The 14248-nt window shown below is 41.7% G+C and overlaps 1 protein-coding gene across 1 annotated transcript in view; it reads left to right on the forward strand.

Annotated features, from left to right (window-relative positions):
- The first annotated feature begins 1707 nt into the window (after positions 1 to 1707).
- Positions 1708 to 14248, forward strand: part of TMTC4 (transmembrane O-mannosyltransferase targeting cadherins 4) — a 55004-nt gene continuing 42463 nt past the window's right edge. Inside the window, exons 1-4 of the mRNA XM_058829220.1 lie at positions 1708 to 1789; positions 4121 to 4336; positions 8855 to 8970; positions 10981 to 11197. Coding sequence (XP_058685203.1) covers positions 4175 to 4336; positions 8855 to 8970; positions 10981 to 11197 — 495 coding nt within the window. The 5' untranslated portion in view covers positions 1708 to 1789; positions 4121 to 4174. The remainder of the gene's footprint in view (positions 1790 to 4120; positions 4337 to 8854; positions 8971 to 10980; positions 11198 to 14248) is intronic.

Here is a 14248-nt window from a genome sequence, read left to right on the forward strand (position 1 = left end):
GTTGACAAGAATTTAACTTGATAATACATATGTGTGGTATTTGGAGGGTGGAAGTTGAAACAGAAAGGAAATGTCAGGAAACATCGACCAGCACTTCCTAATCATGAAATAATATGGCAAATCAGCTATTTTTAGGTTTTCAGGAAGTGATATAAATCCAATGCTTTGGATTGTAGAAAACCTAGAAACATGCTTTTGTTAATTATCTCATGCTTTACCTTGTATTTACAAGGCAAAATGACCTAAAAGTCATAAAGACATCTTTCACTTTTACCACTTCATGATGGCAAATTGTGAAACACAAGGCTTCCTCATCGTGCCCACTCAGACCACTAAATCAGGGACAAAGCCCGAACAGACAAGATCATTTTAAAGCAGGAGGCTCAATTTATTGCTTTGCAGGTCTTTACGTATCTATTTTAGCTCTTGTACCACAGGCACCAGAAGTCTGCAATCAGTTCACAGAGCTGGGAGCGCTTGATGACAGCAGGCCGACGGCTTTCCAGCGCTTCACAACCAAGAAGCACCTCAGACGCTTTATGGTAGCTGTTTAACAGGCACAAGTTACAGACTTCCATCTTAAAAGCAGGCGCTCCACATATACAGCTGAATAATATACGAGCCTGGCAATTGTGCTGGCTCAGCTGCTGCCTCACACGAAGCTGAGCTGCCCGTGTTGCAGAGCAGATGTTCCAGAGCAGGTGTCAGCAGACAGTTATGGGTGACAGCCACCAAAGCCCTCCCAAAGCAGTGTTTCCACTCGAGAGTTAAAGCCTCAAAGGAGCCATGAAATAACCTTGTTAATTTGACGCTTGATAATGCAAACATCTTTAAAAATCCCACTCCAAATTGTATGTCACTCCCTGGCACAGATCCAGGAGTTCTCATCCAATTTCAGCATATTAAGATTTTAATGGGTTTTTTTTTAAAGAAGCTTCTGCCGAACAATTGGTGCTACCAGTTCAATGTTTAATCACACTTTCTTACAAGGAAATCGCGGTGATGTTTAAACGTGCGAATTAACTACACCTGATACAGCATTTTTGCTGTCTCCTTACAGTACCTGTCCTGCGGAGAGCACCTACAACAACGCCAGTAGGACGAGAGCCTCTTACAGCAAGGCTGGAGCGCTCTGCCAGCTCACCCACTACCCGTCCCAGGCGGCGAGACCCCGACACCGCCCCGCTGGCTCTGTGTCAGCTTCCCGGGGGGATCCTCGCTCCGCGCACGCCCACCGCCGCAGGAACCTCGCCTTTGCGAGAGGAGGGGGCACTCGGTGCTCGCGGTTCTCCCGCCCCCGTGCCGGGCGGTCCCCGCTCTCCCCGGCTCACCCGAGCCGCCCCCCACGCCGCGGCCAGCCAGATGCGCGGGACCGGGACCACCGCCGGGACAGGGCGGGGCGGGCGCGCACCGGGAACGCGGCGCAGGTGACGGCGGGCGCTGCCAGGAGCCCGCCCGGCCCCGCCTGCTCACGGGGTGCGGAGTTTGGGATGAAGGGGGAGCGACCCGCGCCGGCCCCGCTGCCTCCGCGAACGAACACCCGGCTCCGCCCTCCCGGGCCCGCCCGCCCCGCGTCACCGCGGCCGCAGCCAATGAACGCGCGGGTCTGCCGCGGGGGGCGGGGCCATAGAGGGGCGGGGCGGCGCGGCAGCCAATGGGCTGCGGGGATGTTCCCGGAGGCGCAGCCGCCGCGGCCCCTCCCCCGCCGGCCGCTCCGGCTCGGGGCTCGCCGGGCGGGAGAGTTTCGCTCCCGGGTGGGAGATGCCGCGCGGGCTCCGTGTCCTCGCAGGTAACGCCGCGCGGGGGAGCGGGGGTCTCGCCAGTGCCTCGTCCGCTGGCGGGACCGGCCCGGGGGGCGAGGGCCAGACGGGACGGGCCACCCCTACGGCGGAGACGTCGCCGCCAGGACAAAAGGGGAGCGGCGAGCGGGGCAGGGCCACCGCCGAACTCCCGGTGGGGCTCTCCTGCCCTCCCCACCCAGCCCTCCCCAGCCTCGACACTTATCCCGCCGTCGCCGCCGCCGCCTTCCCGGGCTGGCTCCTTCCCCGGGACCGCCCGCCGGGTGCCCGGGACGCCCCCAAGTTTTCGGGGCTCCGCGCACGGCCAGCACCAGCCTGAGTGCGAGCCACCCCCGCGGCGCCGGCGCTCTCCGGCGGGACGCACCGAGCCCGCCCCGCCGCGGGGCTGCCCGCGGTGTGCGGCGGGTGCTCTCCGGGTCGCCTCGGGCTCGCCTTTCCCTGGAGAGGGCGGCGGGGAGGCGCCCTCCCTGTCCCCTCCCTGTCCCCTCCCTGTCCCCTGCCGCCGGGTAGCGGCGTGCGCGCCGCCCCGGGGCGGTGGCTGTCCCTCGTGGGTGCCCGCACCGCCACCGCGCTGCCCGGGGAAGGGAGCCCCCCCATGGACCGGCCTCCTGCACCGCGGGGAGGAGGGCTGGCAGCAGCTGTGCGCCCGATAAATAGAGCAGGCGTAATGGGAGAAACTTTCGGGACGAAATGGATTTTGAGTGGATTAAATATTTTAATTGCGTGGTGCGTGTTGATGCTGTATCCATGCTGTTGGGAGCGACGCCGTGCACTTCCCTCAGTTAATAGCCACGCTTTCTCTCTTTGTTCCAGTCAAACTACGAGCACACGGGTGAACTACTCCGAGAAAAGGTTTTGCTCTTAAAGCAGCTGCCTTGATCAGCCAGGGAGCTCCAGCCTCTCAGGTTGCACAGCTCCAGGTTACTGACTATCTGAATTTGGGAGCAGCGCCATATGGTCTCCAAAGCGAGGAGGGGCACTGGTGTGGCAGGGTGCATTGCCTGTCCCTGTGCACGTGTGTGTATACAGGAATTGGGAATCTGCGGGGACCGGAATGTTGTATTGCAAAAAGAGAAAGCTACAGAGCAATTTTTGTAGCAGCTCTAATGGTCAGCTCTGTTCCAGAAGCCAAATGGTTGGAGCGGTTTTCCTAGACCGTGCAAAGACGGTCTGCAATGTTTGCAGGGGTGCACTGGAGCTGTTTTTCTAGATTTTCTGTTTCTCTGTATGAAAGTGTTAAGTGCAACATTTTCAGGAGTGCAACAGTTGATTTAACAAGCAAATAAATAAGAGGAGACTGAAGATGGGTACATATAGTAGCTTATCATTCTTTGGGCTTACAAAATAAAAAAAATCATATTCTGCCTGTCTTTTACTGCAGTTTTCCATTCATAACCTCCTTTGCATGCTGTTTATACCAGCAATTGATAATAAAACCACTCACAGTAGTGTCTGAGAAGCGAAGGCAGAGTAGTAGTCCAGACAGAAGGCTGGCTCTGGAGCATCCAGAGAGACCCATCCAATTAAAGGTGTCTAATGGGTGAAAACCTCCAGCCTTAGTACCTCCACTGATCCAAGTACACTGATATATCACTCAGTGTGCTTGGATTGCAGGGTCTTTTTCATCTGCCTCAACAACCTCATGAGCCCATGAATACAGCAGTGGAATTTCAGCTGCACTTGAGGTGTGCTATGTGACCTCCTGAACACTGGTCCCGTCTCAGTTCTATGGGTTTTGTTGTCTCATTGCTTGAATTGTTGAGATTTAGGGCCTAGTCTGTTAACTGCTATCTCCATGTGTCTATCTGTGGTGTTTGTATGAATTCCTTGCATGGCGGAATGTGTAAGACTAGGTCCTTCAATTTGATTAACTGAAGGGAGTTGGGCTCTTTTGGCAATTGACAGTGTTTGCTTGTCAAACGCAGAAGGAAATTATAATGTTTATCATTTTCTACAGAAGTTTATAAATACTTCACCCTCCCCACTGATGCATCTGTTTGTATTGGTTGAAAAGAACAATGAGAAACAGAAAGCCGTGATTGCTGAAATTTAGAATTTGTCTGTGCCAAAGTTTTACCTTAGCATCCAAGAATTTCTTGTATTTATCTCTGTGCTCCAACCATGAGAAATTCTGCCTTTACTTCCTGTTTTGAAGTACAAAATTATGTTTAGGTATGTTCCAGTAACTATGAGAGGCACTGAGAAAAAAATAAATGTAAGGTTATATAAAACTTAATCTCCTCTCCCAAGCCAGCTTTCCTTTAGAAATCTTTTTTAGTGAATTAGAGCTGTAACCATTCACTTATATGTGTTTCTTTCAGATTTTCAACCAACATAATGCTGAAGCTTCCAACTGGGAACAAGCATTTCACAGAATGGCACAAATGGAACCTAATCTTGACCATGACGTATCATGGTTCCTCCTTCCATCGTACTGGGCTAAAATGGTTGTGGCATTAATTTCCTTCCTCTGCTTTGCTAACAGCTATGATGGAGATTTTGTCTTTGATGATTCTGAAGCCATCATCAATAATAAGGTTTGTCTCTCTTCTTTTCCTTACACCCTGTGGCATAAATGGTCATAGAAAAAGAAATAATGCAACAGTTGATCCAAATAGGCCTAAAAGTTTCAGCCTAGTAAAGAGCTTCCTCTGGGTATTAATTTTTTTTTTTTTAACTTAATTTTTCTAGTTTTTAGTATTTTTTAAAGGTAAGCCTGATTTAAGGGTATCTGTACATCAAGACTGCCAGTAGTCAATTTTATGCTCATTCCTAAGTCAGTGAGACTGTACAATAAACTTTTTTGATACCCATGGATGTTAATGGGAGATTTTGTTCATTATCTTCTCAGGGTCACAGAATAAGACCAGTGATTAAACTTAGTCTGGTTGCAGGTACATAAGGCATCATTAAGGTATTGTAGGGTGCAGGGGGTTTCAGGTGTAGTTTATACTGTAAAAATGTTACAGGAGCAAGCAAAACTCCTTTTTTCCCTCCTCCCCCCTTAAAGTTCTTGTGACAACAATATTTTTTTAAGATTGAGGTAGAGTATTCTTGTGTTCCATTTTAAAGCTGACCATACATGCAATGAACAGACCTTGAAATGCTTAGAAATTAACACGTGATTGAAACAAACCTGTAGCTGAGATTCTTTTGACTTTGAGCAGTGGAGTGTCTTCAGTTTCTGGGACACTTCACAGGATCACATGCAGCAGTGAGTGAGGCTGTGCCCATGGATGGGTATTGGTGTTACAGCTTTTATGCTGTTCTGGAAGGTACTTGTTAAACGTTTAGAAAGAAAAATCACAGGATAAAAATAATCACATTCATCTGTTGGTTCAGTCGTCCTGAAGCCATGGGGTTACAAAGAGACTCATACTGCAAGAAGAACACAATTCACTTTTTTTTTTTCTTTGCACAAGATATAGAGGCAACTTATCACAATGTGCCTTTTAGAATCATGCAGAATTACTGTTCCCTTAGACAAATTTCTATTATGTGTGTGCAAGTCATCATACCTTCAGTTATAAATGTATGGGGGGAAAAATACATCTGTCAACATGGAAATAAATCTCAAAGCTTTCAAGAGAATACTGTAGACAAATTAAGAACTTACAGCATTGTTGTTTTGGGTTTTTTTAAAGTAGTATTGTATTTTAGATTGCACAGCTCCTGGCAATGTTTCATTCTGCAAAGTTTTATTTGCAACCTGTTTATAATATTTTAATTTTGTGAAAGAATGAACAAAAGACTGATGTTGAAACAAGGCAGGTTGTTTTGTTAATATGCAATTTCCACCATTGTAATCTCTCTCTATTTCTTTCAGTCTTTACTCTAAAAATGTTTCAATTTATCTATGCAGCCCAACAATTAGCACCAGGATTCTAGCTGTTGGCAATGCTGAGAAATTCAACCAACTGCTTAAATAAATTAATCCATATGTAGTCTGTATGTTTGAAAAACTGGGAGGCTGATTCTATTTTTCACATCAAAATCCTCTATTCTTCCCTAGAAATGAAATGAGGATTTTGTGACAATATTTTAACACAGGGGTCATATGGATATATTGAAATTCCAAATCCACAAGAAAAATGCAGAGACAATGAGTTTACCAGTTTAATGGGGAGAGAGATTATCTAGCAGTGGCACAGTTTATTAAACAAAGCATAGCATACTTTATTCCTATTTAATAGGAAAGACAGCAGTTGAAGTAATTTTAGATTTACTAAGCATTGCTACTGTAGCATTTTCTTGGGTACCTCACAGTACCCTTTCTCTTAATTTACTAGCTGTCATCATCCCAATCTTTCATTTCTTTTATTTTTTTTTGGGAAAAGATACACATGACCCCATGCCTATCGTATCATGGAACATTCCATTATTAGATTTTATTGGAGATAAAGGCTGTTCTTCAGATGCTTTCTTATAATTTTAAGCAGCATTTTAAGCATTTTTAATTGGTAAACAACAGTGGCTTTTGTCTTTATTTATTTATTAGCTTGGCAAGACAAACAGTTGGATTAAGTAGAGCTTCAGACACATTATGTCATTTCCATAAGCCTTTATATAGAAAAACTGACCTTTCTTCAAATCTTGAACTCTGCTGTCTGTAAGTTGCTACTAATCAAATATTTAGAGATTATTTGATAGCTACTTTTGGTTTTTAAAGAGAAAATCATATGTAGCTTTTAAACAGCTGTGTCTCTTGGAGCAAACTCTTCCTATTTTAGGGTAAGTTCACGAAGTAGGAAAATTAATGTAAGAAACTTTCTTACAGAACTTGGATACAAGGGCAAGATACATGATTGAAGATTTTTAGGTCGTATGGAAGTATAATCTAATCACTAAGTAATTCCATGCATTCAGCTTTTCCTGCATTCTTCCGATGGAAGACAAAAGAAGGCTGATTATAGTGGAACCAGAAATCAAGCCTTGTATATTTCCCTTCTCAAGTTATTGAAGACCATCTGTGTGACGTGGAAGATGTACTTTTTTCAGTACTAACATTTATTAAAGTATGTCTTTCATGTGAGAAGAAAGACCTTATGTACATAAGGGGCAGTGCTGCTGGTTGGAAAAGCAGTCTGAGGGCCACACCACCCTCTGACAAGTGTCCCCTGCAGAGTACAAAGACTTCAGTAGATGCTGGTGTCCATCCCTGTCCCAGCTTGCCCCTGGAAAAGCTGGCTGTATTGATTTAGTGAGCTGCTGGTTGAGTGTGTTCCTGCTCTGAGAGTCAAATTATGACCTTTAGGGTTTGTGCATACCAACGAGGAATGGAACAGGAATTTAGGTGCCTAAGGCTAAAAAAGCAGTCCTGGGAGAAAAGAGAAATTTCTAGCTATTACTTGGCAGTAGAAACATCTGTGAGAGCGTGAAGAAATTTTTCACCTTGGTAATTTTTAAGCCCAAGTAGGATCCCCTGTGAGTCTTGATTTCTTAAGAAATTCCCTGAGAGTGCCTTAATTGACAGCTGCAGTCTAGGTTTTTTTCAGACTGCAGTTTTAGTCCTGCTCTCTTTTCTGTGTATTGATTAGTAACCTGCTAGAGAATACTTCAGTTCATTTGACTGTGTGCTAAGAACTTTAGCCTATTTCCTTCCTAATTTTTTTTTCAATCAGCTGTCTAATACTAGCCAAATTTGATCAAGTGATAGAAATGAATCTCTTCTTGCATTGCCTTTTAATTTGTATTTTTGGATGGATAAAAGAATATGTTAAGACTATTCTTGTTAAAGAAGCAAGAAAAAAAAATTAGTTATTTTAAGTTTAGTTTAGCAGCTGCCAGTCATCAGGATCCAGCAATTTGGCTGTAATTTGGGAGTATGTGCAAGCCAAAAATACTAGCTAAGGATGTGATGGAAGGTTCTGGAGACCACAGAAGTGCTCAAGATGCTATAGAAGCAAGTGAGAATTAATAAACCGAGGGAATTGCAATGTGAGAATCTTAAATAGGTGGAGTTGTAGGAATAATAAGACAGGGCCACCAGGGTTTGTAAGACCTTTCGTGGGGTTAGCCAGCCTGTTTGTCTACTTGTGCTTGCAGTGTCTTGTTTACCAGCTGTAGTTCACTGGTCTCAAATAATTTTAAGACAGGAGGTGGGGGTAGAGTAACTTGTTGATTGCAGGAGTAGTACTTTGTTCTTAGGTTCTGTCTCAAGTGTCTTTAACCTGCATGTACCATGCCGTAGCATAAATTGGCATTTAATTGCACTGGGGAAGCAGAAGGGCAAGGATATGTTAGTTTGATCTTCCAAGCTTGTCCTCATAGAAAACTGAGGCAGATGCTAGCAAGCTCCTTCATTTTTCCTCCAAAGTGCATGCTTTCTATTTAATAGCCTACATTATTTGGATTTTTCATTATCAGAATGGCTTTGAGATAAAAGGGAAGAGCAAGAAAGCAAGACCTTTTCTTTGCATTGTTTTTTTATAGGCCCCTATTGCACCCCGAATTAAAAGAATTCATTACCTTTCTGTCTTTTAATCTTTTAGAGCAGTATGTAGAGATGTTGATTCTTGATTTCATGTATTAAAACAACCTCTACTATTTGAATAGTTCTGTGCAAGGCAAGGCTTCAAAAAATAACTAATTGTCGTTTCCTACCTTAAGTCTCCTTGATTTCATGTTTTCATTAGTGGTTATGCTACTGCACTGGTAAAAAATAGCTATTTTGCAGCAGTTTGTAGTTGACCTTCTTTGCAAGTTAACCTACACCTAAAATCAAAGGCTTTTTACAAATTTATAAGGTAAGGAAGTTTATCTGTTTCATATATCTACTATTGACCAGATTATAAACTGATGTGAATATAGCTCTAAATTTCATGTAGTTATGCCTACTTACAGAATCTAGGATCGTGGCCTTTACAATAACAGCCATTCAAGATGTGACCTTCATTGCAAACTTAGGTACCATGGGGCAAATGTCGGTAGTGAGCCAACAAAACTCCTGCTATGTCCATCCTAGTGTGAGCTTGTATTAGTCAGAACTTGTTTGTGGTTTAGCTGCTTTGAACAAAGGAAAAATTTTAAGAATCTGGTAATCTCTTTTCTTTTAGGACCTCAGGGCAGAAACCCCACTTGGTGACCTGTGGTATCATGACTTTTGGGGTAGCAAACTCAGCAGCAATACCAGCCACAAGTCATATCGACCGCTAACTGTCCTGACTTTCAGGTGAGACTTGTATTTTTGCTCGAGGTCTGAATATTTTTTAACCTATATTGTCTCAGTTGAATTTAGGAGGAAGGCAACAGAAAAGGCAAGAACAAAGTAGCTGGAGGGTAGTTGGATACCTTTCCAGAATACGATTTTTGAGTTCACTACCTTAATCTCAAATGATGTTTTAATTTTCCAATGGTTTCTTTCCAAAAATATGAGTTATTTTGACATTCTGTATTTCTATCTACTTTCTATAGATTTTGTCTTAATGGACTTCTGTACCTGGGGGTGGTGTGGTTTAGTATGTCACACCATCAAGGAACTAGGAGGTGTATGTTCCCTTCACTTTGCCATGCTGCCACTTAGGCTGCTATTGTAGTTTTTGTTCTCTGCTTTCCTGCTGACCTATCAAATGGTGTATTTTATAAATAGCATCAAGGTACTGTGGCCTTTTTCTGTCAGATCACTCTATAGTCTTCCCACCTCTTCACTCCAATATTCTAACTCAGGGGTCTGAGAATCTAGTGAAATGTCTGCCAATATATAACTTGCTGGTTCTGTCAAATAACTAAAGGTTTAAGAGGATTACTTTTATAGATGCTTAGCTCATGTTTTTTGCACAAAGATTTGAGCAAACAGTAGACCTTGTAGAAACCTGGTACAGTAATGCAGAGAATATTTGAGGAAGCCTTAATTTCTTTATTTTCCCCCTGTGACTCAATGGTGTCAGTGAGGCTTGGTGCTCCTTCTGCTGTTGCCCATTCCAAACCAGGGACTAAGTAAGTGCAGAAGAAGTGTTCCCACTCTTAGTCCTCATATTCAAGCAAAAACTTTGACCCTTTAGGGGAATGTCAGTGTTTTAGGTACCTAGTACTGTGGGTTTCACTGTCTATTGGGCTTTCTTCACATTTTCATCAAGAGAAATAAGCAACTGAATAGAATATGTCAGCTTCCTAAACCTGTAAAATCTTTCAGTGCTTTATACAGAACTTGCTTTCCTTTTTTTTTATTTTTCTCTTCTTGTCTCTGTGGTACATTCCATCTCTAATAACATTCTGGTTTGTTTAAAGAGTGAACTGGGATACAATCATTACTATATCTGAAAGTATAGATGAGCCTGTGGAGATGGTCCATAAAATGGTATTTTTGCAAGTAAGAAATGGGTTTCCTTAATTTCCCTAAGCTCCAACCTTTATGTGTATCATATTTATAATAGGTTAAGTTTTTAAATAGGTTTTATTTATGCCAAATGCAGATTAACCAAAATAACTGTGTAATATTCCCTATTCAAACTGGATTTCTGTGTACCTTACCTACCTAAAAAGCATATGGATAATAGCAGTTTCCCCCTCTTCTTCTCAGCCTCCATTTTACTGCAGAGTTCCTGTCTTGAATAGGGATTTAGACTGAATTTTCACTTACTCTTCCTTCTGATTCTAATACTTGTATGAAGTGTTTCTCTAATCAGTCTCAAATCAGTTACCAAGATGTGCTGACTACTTTCTGGGTAGATACTGATTGTACCCACATGCTAGGACCTCTTTCAGAGAGTACATCAGTGGAAATCATAGTCCCAGTGCATATTAGTTTCCATTGGTTTGTGTGCATTTAACATAATTTCATCAAGTTGGCTGCCCTTAAACCCAAGTGTATCCCTCAGTGGGCTGGGTTATTTATTCTCAGGATACTCCTGTGTTGCAACAATGAAATTACATTGTTGACCAAGAGCCAGTAACTATAGGAAAGTCTCAGTAACTATAGGAATGATTAATATAATGGTAGGTAGATGTGTGTTTGGAGAGGATAGATACTGTATCCATGTGACATTCCCTATGAATACCTTGGCCTAAAGACTGGGATATTGTTCCTATCTTCTTTTTGTGACTAAATTACAACACCAAGTGTACTGAGATGTCTGTTTTATTTTTGTGTGCAAATGTCTGCTATGGGGTTGTTTAGTTTTTCTATTTGTATTTTCTAAGCATTGTTGTAATTCCTAGCCTTAATATTTTTGTTTCTGTATAGAATTAATTACCTTTTTGCTGGAGGCTTCTACCCAGTTGGTTTCCATGTCATCAATATAATACTGCATTGCATTATCTCAGTGTTGATGGTTGATGTGTTCTCCATATTACTGGGTGGATTGCAATTCAGTAGTAAAGGAAGACGGCTAAACCTGGCTCCCAAGTCCTCTCTTCTTGCTGCTTTGCTCTTTGCTGTACATCCAGTGCACACCGAGTGTGTAAGTATTGAATAATTATCTCCAGAGATTTTTATTTTAGAAGTTCTTGACCGTCTTGACTAATTAATTCTGGCATAGCCTTATACTCTACAGATTGCTTTTATATATTCTTAACACTTCTCTTGGCACATGTCTTAATAGAACAATCAAATATTATGGTTAGTATCTCCAAGGCTTGTAATTCCACCGAGCTAGACCTTATTAAGGAAGATAAATCATTCAAGTATACAATAACTAAAGGAGGATAGCACTGCACTACAGAGTTTCCCTACCTCCTGGACTTCCCTAATTACTTTTCATTTCCATTTGCATTGATTAAAAAAAGCAAAGAGTTTTAAAATTGGAGTAGGGGCACTCTATGAACTTCGTATGTAACTGTTAGAATGCTGCATTCAGTTTTTCATCTAAGCTGCAAGGACAAACACTGGAAAAAATGGAGAGTGCTCAGAAGAGCCATGAACATGATTAAAGGGCTGGAAATCATCCTATTTCATGAGAGATCAAACTGGGTTTATATTTTTAATATGAAGGAGAAGATTAAAGGATTTTTTTTTAATCACAATCTGTAATTATTTACATGGGGAACACAGATTTGACAGTAATAGGTCCTTTAATAGTGCAGGCAAAAGCAAAGATGTGAAGATGCAGAATAGAAGCATGGCACATGTATAGCAGCCAGTTAAAATATCTGACCAAAACACAAAGTCCTTGGGTGGGAATTCTGTGAAGAGAAGATGGTGTTCTTAAAAAGCTCTTGTGCTCATAGTTAAGGAAATCTTATGGCCTTATGCTAGTGGGCTTGCTGAATGTCATTACTGATTTCTTGATCTTGTGATAATGAATAAATGAGATATAAAATTATCACAATTAGGGAAATTTTTTTTGTTGTTTTATTAGAATTTGGAAGGTCTGAGCTGCAGAAAAATTACTACCTTTAATTTTGATTTTGTCCTAGCAATGAACAGTGAATCCTACAGTGCACATTCTACATACGTGGCACTGATTTTTCATTTATTCACAATATGCCATGGTTTTGGCTTCTTGCATTTGCTCTGCACACAATTGGTGAGGAAAAAGTTTTTGAAAGCTGTGCTCTCAGCTGATGAAGACCTTGCATCTGTTGAAGACCTAGAGATGGTGCAAAGTTATGCATTAGTGATTTGACACCTTTTCTGGCAGTGTGGCTAAAACATCTTGACAATCATTCTCTGGTGTTCACTTGCCTGCACAATAACTTCTTTGTGAGAGTGCACCGTGTCAGAAGGGCCCCTCATATTTGCTCTCTAAAACCAGTTTTAGATGTCAGAGAAAGTAAAACAAGTCTTCAGTGCTTTTGATGTTCTGACATGTAAAGAGAAATCTCACTTGAGTCTTAACTTTGTAGTAGACCTACTAGTGACCCCTTTATCAATATCCATAAATTTATTCTTCATTCCATTTGACTCTAAGAATATATTTAAATCAGCATGAGAATATTAATAAGCCCTTTGTCATGTCAAATAAATTACAAGTGATGTGGTCCGCTTGCATATTTGAAGACTTGCTAATGTTTCAGGCAAACAGTATAAGAAGAGGGGGGAAAAGCAGCACACTTATATTTCAGGCCTCTTCTAAAATCCAGGAATGAAAAAAAGCCTCTAATCATTTGCATGGTGAATAATAAATCTTGCTCCAGTGAAGAAGTCATTATACTGCTACAGTTCTAGGATGAGTGTGTGTCTGGCAGCATCTCTTAAAAAGCGTTCCTTATGATTTTAAACCTGTTAGTTTTAAGTATCCAACATCCTGGTTTTGAAATGAGATGACATATTTTGACATAAAATTGTGAAGAATCCGTCTGTTTGCTGCTTTGGGTTTTGGTTTATACAGTGAAGCAAACTGTCATATAAAACAGATATTGAAAGGTGTAATGCTTTCAGTACCTATGTAAGGAAAACACTAAGTTTTTCTACCTACAAATGAATCGTCTTGTGCTATAGCTCTCTACTCTAAAAAAAGGCCTGTTCTTTGTAACACTTCAGTGTCGAAATGCTAAATGAATCATGGACATAAGAATATATCTGATACTAATTTAAAACTGGTTTGTTTTTTTTCCTTTGTTTGCTTTCTTACAAGAATCTATATGCCTTATCTTGCATTTTAGGTTAACATTTTGCTGTTGGAGTCATCTGAGGCCATGTTCATTATTAGCCCCTTAATCTCTTTGCTGTAACAAGTGGACATTTATTTTCGAAATTGTGTCAGCTCACCTTAACTTTTATCTCATTAGGAAGAGCAGCTCCTGAAGCAGAATGACACTTCATTTTTTTCACCTTTCAAAGCACTCCACAGCTATTGAGTTAATTCTCATAATTCCTTTGTATGATAGAAGAGGAAGCAGCAGAGAAGTCAGGTGCACAGCTGTAGATAAATCAAGAAGTTCTTCTGAACTGAATTTAGGAGTCCAACAGTTTCTTCTTTAACAGTGCTCAAGTGAAGCTGAGGGTAAAAGTGGGAGAGAGTCTCTGCAGTGGAATCAGTCATACTCTCATGCTTATACACTTTTCTTTCTCTGATGTTATTTAGAAATAGTTGCTCCATCATGCTACCCTGACACAAAAACTGCCCTTTTCTTTTTTACTTTCCTTTTTCTGTTCCACACACAAAATGGGACAACTGGTATATTATGCAAGAACTGAAGTTTCTGCTTTTGTCCCTGAAATATGATCACAAAAAGTGAATTTAAAAAGAAAACCTGTAGCAGTTCTGCCCTGTTTCTGTACATCTCTCAAAAACATGGAACTCAGCACTCCAGGAAGCAGAGCTAGACTGAAAAATAAGGGGCATTTCCATGATCCTTGCTCTGGGTGTATGTTCTAGTGAGTTTCCAACATCAGGGCCTGTACAGTCCCATACCAGCTCCATGTCATGATTTTCACAAAAAATTGATGGTGTTATCCTGACACTTGTGTAATTAAGAATTGAAGATCCAAAAGTGTCTTGCTCTGTCTCAGCAAGTTATTGTAAATACAGTTTAGGGGCTTTAACCAAAGCTTACACATAGCTCTGAGA

Source organism: Poecile atricapillus, chromosome 1 (genome assembly GCF_030490865.1).
Source record: "Poecile atricapillus isolate bPoeAtr1 chromosome 1, bPoeAtr1.hap1, whole genome shotgun sequence".
In the NCBI taxonomy this organism is placed as follows: Eukaryota; Metazoa; Chordata; class Aves; order Passeriformes; family Paridae; genus Poecile; species Poecile atricapillus.